Source organism: Neophocaena asiaeorientalis, unplaced genomic scaffold (assembly GCF_003031525.2).
Source record: "Neophocaena asiaeorientalis asiaeorientalis breed wild unplaced genomic scaffold, Neophocaena_asiaeorientalis_V1.1 scaffold43, whole genome shotgun sequence".
Taxonomy (NCBI): domain Eukaryota; kingdom Metazoa; phylum Chordata; class Mammalia; order Artiodactyla; family Phocoenidae; genus Neophocaena; species Neophocaena asiaeorientalis.
Genome location: NW_020173674.1, coordinates 72,668 through 85,288, shown reverse-complemented (window position 1 = coordinate 85,288; position 12,621 = coordinate 72,668). Strand labels below are relative to the sequence as shown.

Sequence of the window (12,621 nt, the reverse complement as noted above, 5' to 3'; positions counted from 1 at the left end):
GCGCCGCCTCGACCAGCCGTGCGTGCGAGGCCGCGAGGAGGCCAGCTCCAACTCTGCCTTGAGTCTTCTCCAAGGGTGGAACTGAGAGGGACGGGGTTTCGGCTTAGGTGTCCCTTTTCTTGCCGCCGGGTCCTGCCTCTCTCCCTGAACCCCCGTCTGCCCCGGAGAGGTGAGGCAGGTCCCCCTCCTGGAGCCCCGCCTTCCTTTGTCCCCGCCCCACTTTCTGGCTCTCCCCAGCCTCCTCTCTCAGCCTGTCTACCCACTTGCCCCCTGCCCCGCTGGAGGCTCCAGGCCCTGGGGCTGTCTGGACCTCGTCTCTCTGGCCCTGGTCTGACCCGAATGACCGTGCTCTGACCACTCGCCCAGCCAGAGACACTCGGATTCAACGTGTCCCTGAAACCTGCCCTTGCCGTGGCCTGCCCAGCACAGGCCATGGTGACTTCGCCCATCCCGCTGCTCAGGCCCGCTGTCCCACACCTACATCCACCGGCGCGTCCCCCTTCCAGGGCGTGCCCGCTCTCACCGTCCACCCTCAGTCCAGGCCGTGCTCCTGGGTTAGTGCAGTCCTTGCTCTGGCCCCACAGCCCTTGTCAGCAGACCCAGAGCCACATCTACCCCAGGAGTGGTCAAGTTCTCACAGCCTGCAGTGGTGCCCACCTCACTGTCAGGACAAGCCACCCAGGGCCCCCTCCCCACCCTCAGCCCCTCCCCCATCCCGCTGCTGCCACCCTGGCTTCCTGGCTGCTTCTGCACCATTCCAAGCGCGCTCCCTGTTATGGGTGGAATGTGACCCCCCAAACCCATCCGTTGAATTCTAATCCCCAGTGTGATGGTATTTGGAGATGGGGCCTTTGGGACGTAATTAGGTCACGAGCTGTCAAGAACGGGATTTCTGCCCTTATAAGAGGCCCGAGAGCTCGCCCTCTCTCTACCCTGTGAGAACACAGCCAGAAGACAGCCATCTGCAGGGAGAGGCTCCTCACCAGACACCAAGTTGACTGGCATCTTAACCTTGGACATCCCAGCCTCCAGAACTACGAGAAATAAACTTATCTTGTTGACAAGCCACCCGGTGTATGGTATTTTGTTATAGCAGCAGCCAACCAAGACAGGCCCCTTTGCGGCCTTTACACTTGCCATCCCACTGCCTTTTCTTCAGGACATCCTTAGGGTTGGTCCCTCCCTTCCTTCCGTTTTCAAATGCCTCGTCCACAACCAGATGTTCCCAGACTACTTACATGTAAGAGGAAACCGCTGGCTCCATCCCCCCAGCCCCCCTGCTTTCCCTTCTTCCTCGAAGGCCAGCTCCAGGAGGGCAGGGATTTTTGGTCTGTTCTGTGGAATGAATAACTGGATTATGGAAGGGAATTTGGGGAAGTGGAGGGGCTGACTGGGGTCCCAGAAGCTGGCCAAGTCCAGCAGGGTTGGGCAGAGAAGACTTCAGGATTCGGGGGCTGTCAGTCGCTGGCCCTGCCCATGGAGACCAAGCCTCACGTCAGAGCTTCCTGCATCAGGGTGTTCCCCTGAGCTCACCCAGGAAACGGGGGCTGCAACCCTGTCCCACTGAGATGGGCTGGGGACCAAAGGAAAGAGTATGAACACCTGTTAGGATGCCTGGCTAAGTGCAACAGAAACCGACGAAAACAAATGCCACGGAGAATTTATCACCAGTGCACGGGGCGCTGCCCACCACATGCGCCGTCACAGCTCCCGTCCGGAGCAGGGACTCCTGCTCCTGCCCACTCCCTCTGGCCTGTTCCTGAAGTCCTCAGACAGCGAGCGGACACCTCTGGGCTCACCACACAGCCTCGGGGATGGCTTCACTCCTAATGCTGAGACCCAAACTCCTGAGGAGGGAGGGTGATCCACCTGCCTTCAGCCAAGGGCCAGCCCCTGCTTGATGCCCTATGGCTGGAGCCGAGTAGTGGGCTCTGGGTGCCCATACTGTGCATGGGCACGGGATCAGCAAACGGGTCATCCTGCACCAGGTAAAGGCCAACACACTGTAGGTCCTCAATTCCCGGGGGCGCTCAGCGTCACCCTTGTTGCTGAGGGGCGCCTGCAACGGGAGGGCTGGAGGGTCCCAGGAGAGGAGCGTGGGTGGGGCAGCAGTGGGGTTAGGGGAGGGGACCCCCTCCTCCTGGTGGGGAGGACAGAGACATACCTGTCCCCAGGGTGTGGGGAGGTCTCGGGGGCTGTCCAGGAGCAGGTAAGGGGCCGTGTCTGTCTGGGTCTCCCATCTGCCTGTCCAGGGCCCCTCAGGCTCAAAAGAGTTGCCCACAGCAGAGAGCACCAACCTCTCGCCCTTGGAGTGGGGAGGGCTACTCCGTAGGGCTGACTAGAGTCCTCCCCCAGGGCCTCAGGGGTCACTGCTGAGCCCTTTGTGAGGCTGGGGGTCGCTGTCCAACGCTGGGTGGGTGACGGCCAGTCCCACCTTTGCTGTCCCCACGGCCCGCAGCTCCTGCAGTGACCGCTCGCTCAGCTCCACGGAGGTTAGACTGTAGCCGTCTGCAGAGGACAGAAGTGGAGCTGGTGGGGGAAGGAGGCCAGGGCTCGGGGAGGCAGCGACGGGGAGCTGTTGACCTGGGTTATGCCAAAGGCACACAGGGACGGGAGGCGGCCACTAAGGGGGCTGTCAGAGGCTGGGGGAGTGGGTAGGGACTAGGGGCCAGAGCCTTCGGGGGAGTAAAAGCGTGCCGGTCCAGACTGTGGCCATGTGCACCAGACACTAGATGGACATTTGGTCTGGCGGAGTGGTTGAAGCCCAGGGCTGGGGCCAGGGATTTAGGGGGTGGGTCTCCAGGGGCTGAGTCTCAGCAGGGTCCCTCGGGAGGGCCCTGGGCGGGACTCCTCTGTGAGGTCTGGGGGAAGCCCCTGGCGCCCACCCCAAGCCAGGGTGGAGAGGCTGTGTTCCCGCACCTTTCCCGGCGCTGCCCCCACCTGAGGCTTTGCAGGCGGCACCCTGGGAGCTGCAGGACGGCACACAAGTGGGTCGCCATAGTCCCCGACAGCTGGCAGCCACTGAGGTCAAGGGTAGTCAGCGCTGGGCTCTGCTGGAGCAGGCCAAACACGTACTGGGAGCCTCCTGGAGGCCCAGCTGCTGCACCCTAGCGGGCAGTGCTGACCGCAGGAGCTGCTATGGGAGCCCCTGTCTCCCCCTTGGTCCCTTCCAGGCCGGCCCTCACCTGAGTGTCTGCAGCCTGCACTGGGGTCAGGCCAGGCCCTCACTCAGCGCATGCAGGCCGGCCTCGCTGAGCCAGCTGTGGAAGAGGCCCAGCTCCGTCAGGGCCTCAGAGAGGTCTCTGCAGACCAAGTCGGGCAGTTTGCAGCGGGACAGCCTATGGTCAGGAGGTACATGGGTCCCCAGCTGTGCAAGCTGCCCACTCCCTGGGGGCTGAGGTTCAGTCTGCAGACGTGCTGGCTGCACACCTGCCTCCCTGGGCCCCACAGAGCTTCTCCTGCCCTTTGTCACCATGTGTGTCCCTGCTGGACTGCACTCCCCTCTTCCCTCAGGGCATTTTCCACCAGCTTCTGGATGAGCCAATAAGAGACCTCGTTCTTAATACGTCTAACTCCATATAATCACCCACCAAGTGCAGGTGGGCTGAGCTTATTTAGTTAGCTGGGCATCATAAACAATGCTGCGAGGAACATCTTCATGCACTTAGCCGGGCAGCAGAACTAATGGGCCAAGTGCGCTGATCACTGTTTCGGCTCCTGATGTTTATGCCAAGTTACCCTGTGTCACCATTGACACAGGACTGTGCCTGTTTCACCACATGCCCCTTCGGTACTAGTTCCTACAGCCTTTCTTACTTTCTGCTTACTTGGTGGTGGTGAACAGTCATTGGAACGATTATGTACTAAGTACTGCCTCATTAATTCTCACATCAACCTTCTGAGGTGGAAGCTACCGGCTCCACTTCCCAGGGGAGGAAACTGAAGCTCAGACGGCAGACTGGCCTCAGAGCTCGCGCCCTGAACGCCTTCCACATCTGCTTGTAAGAATCCAGAGGGACCGCCCAGCATTTCACAATAGCACTGAGCAGCCTTCCTTGGGGAGAAAAATACAGTCTGGCCTTCTTTATCCCTCCCCCAGGATGCTCAGCTGTACTCTGCTTCCCACTCAGACTGGGGCCAAGCCCACTGTCCTAACTAGCACCTAAGCTGGTGCTGGAGCCCTGCCCCCATCCCCTCTTCCCTCCTCTGTCCTGTGTGGGCAGAGCCTGTCGACCCCAGCAAGGGACACCAGAGGCCACAGGTTCTCAGCCTGTCCTCTCAGCCATCCCCAGAAAGGGCCACACCTCTGTCCCTGCCCAGGGTGTCCTGCTCTGCATCCCTTCCAGGGGAAGGGCTGGGGGCATGTTCACTCACATCAGGGTGTTCAGACCACACTGTCGGTCGGTCCACTCACAGAGTGGATGCAGTGGGGAGCCCGGGGGTTTTCTCATGGTGGTTCGAGAGCTACTAAGAGAGAAAGGAAGGTGAAGGCCCCAGCCCCTTCCAATCCCTCACTCCCGCAAAGGACTCCTTCCTACGGTCCTGAGGTATCGGAGCTGCTTCTGCCTCACCCACAAGCTGGGCCAGGACCCTCCTCCCTCTTCAGCCCAAGCCCAGAGTGAAACCACTCAACTGTGGCCACAAGCGCCTCCCACTGAAGCTGTCTATGCGAGTCCCATGGAGACACGTCACCTGCACACACCAGGTGGGCCTGTCCTCGCACCTGCAGTGGGCATCCCCAGCCCCAGCCCCGTCAGCGTCCTGCCGTTCGTTCTCCCAACAGATGCTGAGCACCTGAGTCAGGTGCTGGGTTGGAATTAACTGTACAGAAACAACGGCACGAGCTTTGCCCCTGGAGGAGCAGAGGGTCTGGTGGAGGAGCTGGGTACGGGCAGATGTCGTGGCACACGGTGGTCAGTGGGGCATTTCTGAGGCCAAAATGGTCTCAGGCCAGCTGGGATGGTTTGGAGAGGCTTTGAGGATAGGCAGTGAACAGTATTCTGGGTGGAGGGAACAGTAGAAGCAAAGGCTCAGGGCACAGAGGGCGTGGTATAGGCCAGGACTTATGAGAAGGCATCGTGGTGGGTGGGGGGAGTGCTGGGAGGGTTGCCTCGGATGTGGGTGCTGAGGTGCGGGGCATGGTGAGGACACCCTGGGAGCTGCCTTGCAAGGGGGTGGGAAAACCAGCCTGAAGTCGTGCCTCTCCTCTGGGGAGCAGGCGTCAGGTCTGGACACACTCCCCAGGCCCAGGTGGACACTTCAGTGCATAAGATGCACACACGCCGCACACAGAGGGCCTGCAGAAGAGGGCCGTCCTGCTCTGGGGACTCACGAGCTGCCTCCCAGGCTGCCCTGTAGCCGCTTCATCAGGCCCTTCTTTTTCTTCTCCTGGGCAGTGGCCAGTCTGCAGCTAACCAGCTGCAGGGCCTGCCCCGCCGGGCAGCACGGCACGCAGTAGCTCAGGACGGCCAGGTCCATTCTGCTGAAGTGCACTCACTCCAGTGCCAGCTCACGGAGGCCGCGCAGGGCCTGGTGCACAAGGGCGCCCTCCTGCGTCTCGTACCGGCAGTACAGCAGCTCCAGCAGGTCGCGGAGCTCTTCGCCCTCCTCCTCCTCTGACTCCCCAGCGCCCCGGAGCGCTTGGGTCCCCTCGGTCCCCTCTGGCGCCGCCCTAGGGCAGCCCTGGCCCTGATCCTGCACCCACCTCAGGACTTCCTGCTTCCCGCGCTCTGAAACCGCGCAGCCGAAGTGGTGCTCGATGTCGCGCATCCTCTCTGTGTTCAATAGCCCGAAAAGGAAGCGCGTAGTGAGCGCGAGGTGGCCACGCGGCTCCGGGTGCCCCCGCAGAAGTGCTCCTACGCCGCCAGCAGGTGTCTGGGGAGCCCTTCGTCCTCCAGCAGGTAGGACAGCACGGCTAAGAATTCCTGGAAGGTCTGGTCGATGAACCGGTAGGTGACCTCGGTTTCCAGCACGCCTGTCACATCTTCTTGCTGAGAAACTGCGCCTGGACTTTGGAGCCGCAAAGCTCCAGTCGTTCCAGGTCCTTCTCAGAGACCTGCGCCCTGCCCCCGAGGACGCCTTCGCAGGCCAGGCGACACAGCTTGTGCAGCTCTTCCTGCAGGCGAGGTCGGTCGGACGCGGGCGCCGAGCTCAGGACGCTGCCGATGAAAAGCAGGTACACGGACGTGGTGGTCTTGGAGGTGCGCGACAGGTCAGGACCTGGAGCAGCTGGCGCAGAACGGGGCACACGGTCCAGCACACGGCGAAGCACAGCGAGAACAGCGTCTCATTCTCCTTCGCGCAGCGGTAGGCACGCTCCGCCCTCCACTCGTCCTGGAAGAACCTGTAGAAGTACTTCTTGTCCTTGTCGGAGGGGCCGCGCACCTCGGCGCGCTGCGGGGAGCACAGGCGGCTCTGCAGACTCCCGGGGGCGGCGGCGCGCGCGGTCACCAGCACGCGGGCCGTGGGCAGCAGCGCCTTGCTCGGCAGGCCGCCCAGCATCCGCGCGCCGCTCGCGGCCTCAAGGGGGTCTGTGCAGGGCGCGGCCTCGGCGGGCCCTGGCGCCGGCAATTCGTCCACGCCGTCCAGAATGGACAGCAGCCGTGTGGACTGCGCTAGCATCTGCCGCACCGGCGCGTTGCGGTCGGGGTACTGGTCCGGGGTCAGGTCGGCCAGGCTGCACGTGCGCGGTCGCTCCAGCACCCTTGCCCGCCGCCCAGTCGTACAGGATTTTCCTGGCCGCCATGGTCTTGCCGATGCCCGCCGGGCCCTGCAGCACCACGGTCGGCGGTCTCTGGCCCTCCCCGTCGCGGCCGAGCAGGCGGTTGAAGGTGTGGGTGTCGGATCGCCGAGCGCGCTCCGGCTCCGGCTCTTCCGCGGGCCCCACAGCCACGTGCTCCAGGGCAGCGCTATCGGGCGCGATGGGCAGTTTGCTGAAGCGCTCGCTCATCTTCACGGAGCGAGCGTCCCTCTCCTTCACCTTGGCGTGCTGCCGCAGCACGTGCTCTCCGTATTTCTTCTTGTACTCTTGGGGGCAGGGAAGGGCCGGACAGAGGAGAGGGGAACAGGGGGTCGAGGAGGAGGCGGGCTGTGTCAGCCGACTCTCAGGGGCCTGTTGCCCTCTCCGCCGGGCTCAGACCTCAGTTTCCCCTGTTGCACCACAGTCCCCCTCCCATCCGCGCTCCTCCCTGGGACCAGCTGTCAGGAACCTCCGAGTGACTTCGAGGACACTCGTACTCCAAACCCAGGGCTCAAGGCCCGGACAGCTCGGGGCCTGCGCCTCCAGCCGAGAGAGACCTAACGGACACGGAGAGCAGCGCCTAGGAGCTGAGGCCGAGCCCTGGAAGGGAGGACTGCGGTGAGGCCCCGCCGACTGTGCGGTGCGCGGCGGGGTGCAATCAGGGGTCGGGGCCACCCGCAGGATCGGAGCCCTGGGGCCCGCGAATTTGTGGACGAAGCGCGCCCAGGCCGGGAGCGCCCCGGGGCTTTTCTGGGGAAGTGGAAGGATGGAGGCCTGTGGCCAGGATCTGCCCAGGCGGGAGGGAACGGAGGGCGGGGACCCTGGCGAGCCCCACCCCGCGCTCGCTCCGCAGCCGCTGCTCCTTGAGCAGCGCCGCCACATCGCGCACGCCCGCCCTCTTGAGGGTCTTTCGCGCCGCGTCCAGCCTGCGCTCCGGCCCGTCGAAATGGATCAGGTGCTCCGCGAGGTCCACGGCGTCCGCGCCCTCCAGCCGCCCCCACGGTTTGCGGAGGCCGTGCAGCGGCGCGTCCCGCAGCTTGTGGCGGAAGCGCTTCAACCGCTCCTGGCTTAGGTCTTCGAGCGCAGCCAGGAGCACCTCCCGGGCGGCGGCAGCGCGGGCCTCCGTGCTGAGGGCGGGCGCACGGGGTTGGCACGCATGCCGTGCCCCGGTGACCCCGGCCCCTCCCCGCCGCTCCGGACCCCAGCCCCGGGCGCCCACGAGCGGCAGGGGCTTAGACGCGGCCCCCATCTATCCAGGTGGCTCCAGGCCAACGCTCGATAGCCCTCTACCGGGAGGGTCGTCCTCTCCTCCCAGCACCCCTACCGAGGACTTCGCTCCAAGGCGTTCCAAAGCTTTGGGCGGGCACTGGCCGCCGCTGACCCCAGAGTCAGGGGGTGCCTTCCTACTCCGCACCTACCTTTCTGCTCATTCTTTTCCACGCATCCAGGTCAAACGTCCAAGATAAGATGTCTACCAGGGCCTGTGCTCTCCCCTTTCCTCCTTTCCCTCCGTTCTCTTCCCCAGGAGCCCGGAGCAGTTGGCCTCAGCAGGGAGCTGGACTCACCACCTGGTCCAGGCTGTGTTCCGGAATTGCCCAGGGCATCCGTGCTCACTGGACCCTTTGGTGAGGCCCAGCCTGAGGGCCTTGCACCAGAGGCAGAGACTGAGCCCCTGGTGGGGGACAGACTCCACAGATGCCCTCTGGGGGGATGGAGTCCCTAGAATACTGAGGCTGGGGGACAGCCGGGGAAGGACGTGTGAAGGACACGGGGCGTGAAGCCCCAGGAAGGCAGCAGGGGGAGGTGGAGGACCCAGAGGGCTGAGGCCAGCCGCACTCACCCAGAGCGGGAGCCTCTGGCTGGTCTCCAGAGTCTGGCCCCGAGGTCTAGCACTGAGGGGCAGAGGTGGGGATCAGAGAGGCGACCCCTCCCTAGCCTGGCAGGAGCCATAGCCTGGGGGCATTGTCCGGCCCCGTCCGTGCCGCAGACCCAGGTGCTCAGCTCGGCCAGCGCTGGGATGTCTGTCCCACAGTCACCAAGCTCCCAAACTCAGGCACTGTGGCGCCTTCGCACGACCGGTGTTTAAGAGCTCTGCTCAGTGACCTTTGGTTTTCTACTGTTCCTTTATTCAGTTCACGTTCTCTAAGAACCCATGGGGTGTGGCAGCGAGGCATGGTTGTGAGAGGTAACTGCAGAGCAAGGTGGGCTGTATGGAGGAGGTGGCTGGCTCAGAACAAGACCTTAAACTTTAAGGCCTCAAGATTGGTGAAATTCTGAAGGCAGAGGTGAGCGAGGGCTTCCTAGGTAGAGGGGGCAAAGGAGGGACATGCACAGTGTCACGGGAAAGGAAGGCTGTCACCCAGGAGCCAGGAGAAAATGGGACAGGGAAGTGCTCTGCGGCCTCCCAAACCTGGCTTAAGCAGGCTGATGAGAAGAGCTTTGGACATGAGGCATGTGTATGACTGATGGGTGACCACATGGGACCCCAGGAATGCGGGTTTCTACTGACAGTGTCTGCCTGTGTGTAATGTGGGTGTCTGTGTATGTCTGTGTCTGTTGGTGTGGCCACCCTAATACTGTGTTTGTGTAAATGTATCTATGGTAGGCTATATAATAGTCCCCAAAGATATCAGCTCCTAGTTCCTGGAACTTGTGAATGTTCCCTGAAATGTCAAAAGGGGCTTTGCAGGTGTGGTTAAATTCAGGATCTTGAGACGGGGAGATTATCCTGCATAGTTATTATTGAATGTCATCACAAGTGTCATAGGATGGAGACAGAGGGCGCTTTGGCACACAGGCAGAAGGCAGTGTGACACTGAGGCAAGAGGCCAGGCTGCTGGCTTTGAGGATAGAGGAAGGGGCCACGAGGCAAGGAGCACAAGGAACACAGCCCTAGAAGCTGGAGATTCAGCTGGAGAAGGAAGACATTCTCCCCTGGGGCCTCCAGAGGGAGAGTGGCTGAGCCATCACCTGGGCCTCAGCCCAGTGAAGCTGACTTTGGACTTCTGCCCTCCACGACTGTAAGAATATATGTATGTTGTTTTCAGCCGCCGCGTTTGTAGTAATGGCTAAGCAGCCACAGGAAACGAACACAGCATGTCTCTGAGTGTGCATTTCTGTGAGAGTGTGTCTGCAAGAACGGGGCTGCGGCATCATCACTGCCTTTCAGGCTCCACAGGTCATCCCTGTGTTCAGTCCTGCTTCCTTCAGGAGCCTTGAGAGCTGTCCTTGGGGAGGGAACCCAGAGTCCTGGGAGCCTCTGTTCTGCTGCCCCTTCCCCAGGAGGAAAGTGTCCACAGAGGTTCCCATTCTACCTACGAGTTTTGTTTCTATTTAAGACAGACAGTCCCCACCTCTCCCCGAGGAAGGCGCAGGGAGAAGGGGAAGGCTCTGTTTATCCGCACTCACACCTCCCCCAGGGCGCCCTCTTCACTCTTTCCTGCTCCTAAACTCCTGCTGCTGCCCTCCACATGGGCAGCCTCCTGGGCACAGAGCAGGATGGGTGACAGGAGAGCCTGGAGGACACACTGCCAGCACACTTCCTGGTGGGAGGGGCACGCTGTGCTTTTTAAAGAACGTGAACAAGTCTCTCTTGTTCCCACAGAGGCCTGAGAGGACGGAGCCGTGTGCCTGCCTGGTGTGTTGGAGCAGCCCCACCTGGGCTAGGCCCAGAGCAGGGACGAGACCCTCCCTCCAGACCACAGTGTGGGCAGCGCCCAGCAAAGCAGAGGGGGCTTTGCCAGGGAAAGCAGCAGCCTGGACCGCAAAAGCAGATGTTTTAGAACTCAGCTGTGGACAGAATCTGGCCCTGCACAGCGCTGGGCCATCACGGGGCCCCTGGCCACAGCCCCATCCTGAAGACCCAGGGCGGCCCTCACTGATCCCCTCATTGAGCCCTGAGATGCTACACAGACAGATTTCGCACACAGGCCACGGCTCTGTTTCTCCTAAATGCACATTCACTTTTGAGCACAGGCTCCGAACGCGCAGGCTCAGCGGCCATGGCTCACGGGCCCAGCCGCTCCGCGGCACGTGGGATCCTCCCGGACCGGGGCACGAACCCGCGTCCCCTGCATCGGCAGGCGGACTCTCAACCACGGCGCCACCAGGGAAGCCCTGTATATTTATTTTATATAAAATTGTATATAAACGTATGTATATAAACATATGTAAACACACACACTGTATGTAAACGTATGTATATAAACATATGTAAACACACACTGTATGTAAACGTATGTATATAAACATATGTAAACACACACACACACGCCCCACGGGAAAGTACTTTATAACCGAGAGTGCAGCGCTCATCTGCAGTTTCTTTTGCCTTTATTCTTACAGACTCCACTCATGTTTTAAAAATATTATGTATTTATTTATTGTTTGCTGTGTCTGGTCTTGGTTGCGGCGTGAGGGCTCCTCACTGCGGCACGGCAGCTTCTCTCTAGTTGTGGCACCCAGGCTCAGCAATTACGGCATGTGGGCTTAGTTGCCACGCACCATGTGGGATCTTAGTTCCCCAACCAGGGATCGAATCCACATCACCTGCATTGGAAGGTGGATTCTTAACCACTGGACCACGAGGGAAGTCCCAGACTCCACTCATTTCTGAAGTTACTTAAGTCACCATCTTTCCCCCACTCCCTTCCCTGAGATTCATTCGTACATATGTAATACGGTTAGATTCTTTCATGACACACACTGTGTTAGTCCTTGGATCCCCTGACATCCCAAGTGGTATTTTTAGTTTGCAGACATTGATGTTCACGCTTTGTGCTGTAAAGTTCTATGAATTTTGACAGGTGCATAATGTTGTATGTCTCCCTGGTGCCCAGATCCTGGTTTCTAGTGCCGTTCACCAATAAAAGGGACCAGCGTTCCTTGGCTTATTCTAGCACTGGGCCAGAAAACATACAAGGAGAGTCTGGAGCATTTTACAGTGCCAGTAAGTAAGTGTTCAAAACAAATTAAAAAAAAAAAACCAAAAAAACTCCATAATGAAAAGGGTATGCCAAAGGGACACAGAAGTCAAAAGAAAGAACTCCCAACACCAAATCTGGAAACATTTGAGCAACAAAATGAAGTAGTATTGATTATAATCCAAGGCATAAGACAAACACCCGTGAGTCCATACTGATGTGTCTGTGCCCTTGATAGTCTGTGCCCTTGACATGATGTGACGAGAAGGGTGCTTTACCTCTGTGGTCGTCCTCCCAAACCCCATACCCCCAGAGAATCCTGAGAAAAACAGGAGACAAGTTCCAATAGAGGGGTACCCTGGGACATACCTGAACAGTTCTCTTCAAAACCGTCCAGGTCACCAAAGACAAGGAAAGCCTGTGAAACTATCATAGCCCAGAGGAGCCTAAGGAGATGTGACGACTGACTGTCACGTGGGGCCCTGGATAGGGTCCTGGAGTAGGAAAAGGACATCGGCGGGAAACTGAGGAAATATGAATAAAGTACGGACTTTATTTACTTAATAATGATGTATCAATATTGGTTCATTGATCGTGACAAGTGTAGCATACAGCTGTATTAGTCAGGGTTCTCCAGAGAAACAGAACTAACAGGATATAGATATGGGTAGAGATTGATTATAAGGGATCGGCTCACATGGTTATGGAGGCTGAGAAGTCCTGAGAGCTGCAGCTGGAGAGCTGGACTCAGGACACCCAACCATTAGCTCCGTCCTGAGAGCCGGCAGGCTTGAAACCCTACATGGCTGATGTTTCCATTGAGTCCGAAGCTAAGAAAAGACCAATGTCCCAGACTAAGCAGTTGGGCAGCAGTCCCTCTCACTCATGGGAGGGTCAACTTTTTGTTCTATTCAGTCCTCCGATTGGGCAAGGCTCACCCTCATTTTGGAGGGCAACCTG

At 59.8% G+C, this 12,621-nt stretch overlaps 1 protein-coding gene across 1 annotated transcript; it reads right to left on the bottom strand.

Moving 5' to 3' along the window:
- Positions 1–2,200: 2,200 nt before the first annotated feature.
- Positions 2,201–9,752, bottom strand: NLRP6 (NLR family pyrin domain containing 6). Its single transcript, XM_024748564.1, is given in 12 exon segments — positions 2,201–2,498; positions 2,941–3,100; positions 3,103–3,107; positions 3,186–3,338; positions 4,375–4,464; positions 5,333–5,882; positions 5,885–5,983; positions 5,986–6,222; positions 6,225–6,703; positions 6,705–7,024; positions 7,302–7,339; positions 7,586–9,752. Coding segments are annotated over 12 exon segments (2,673 nt in total). The 5' UTR covers positions 7,989–9,752; the 3' UTR covers positions 2,201–2,359.
- Positions 9,753–12,621: the final 2,869 nt, after the last annotated feature.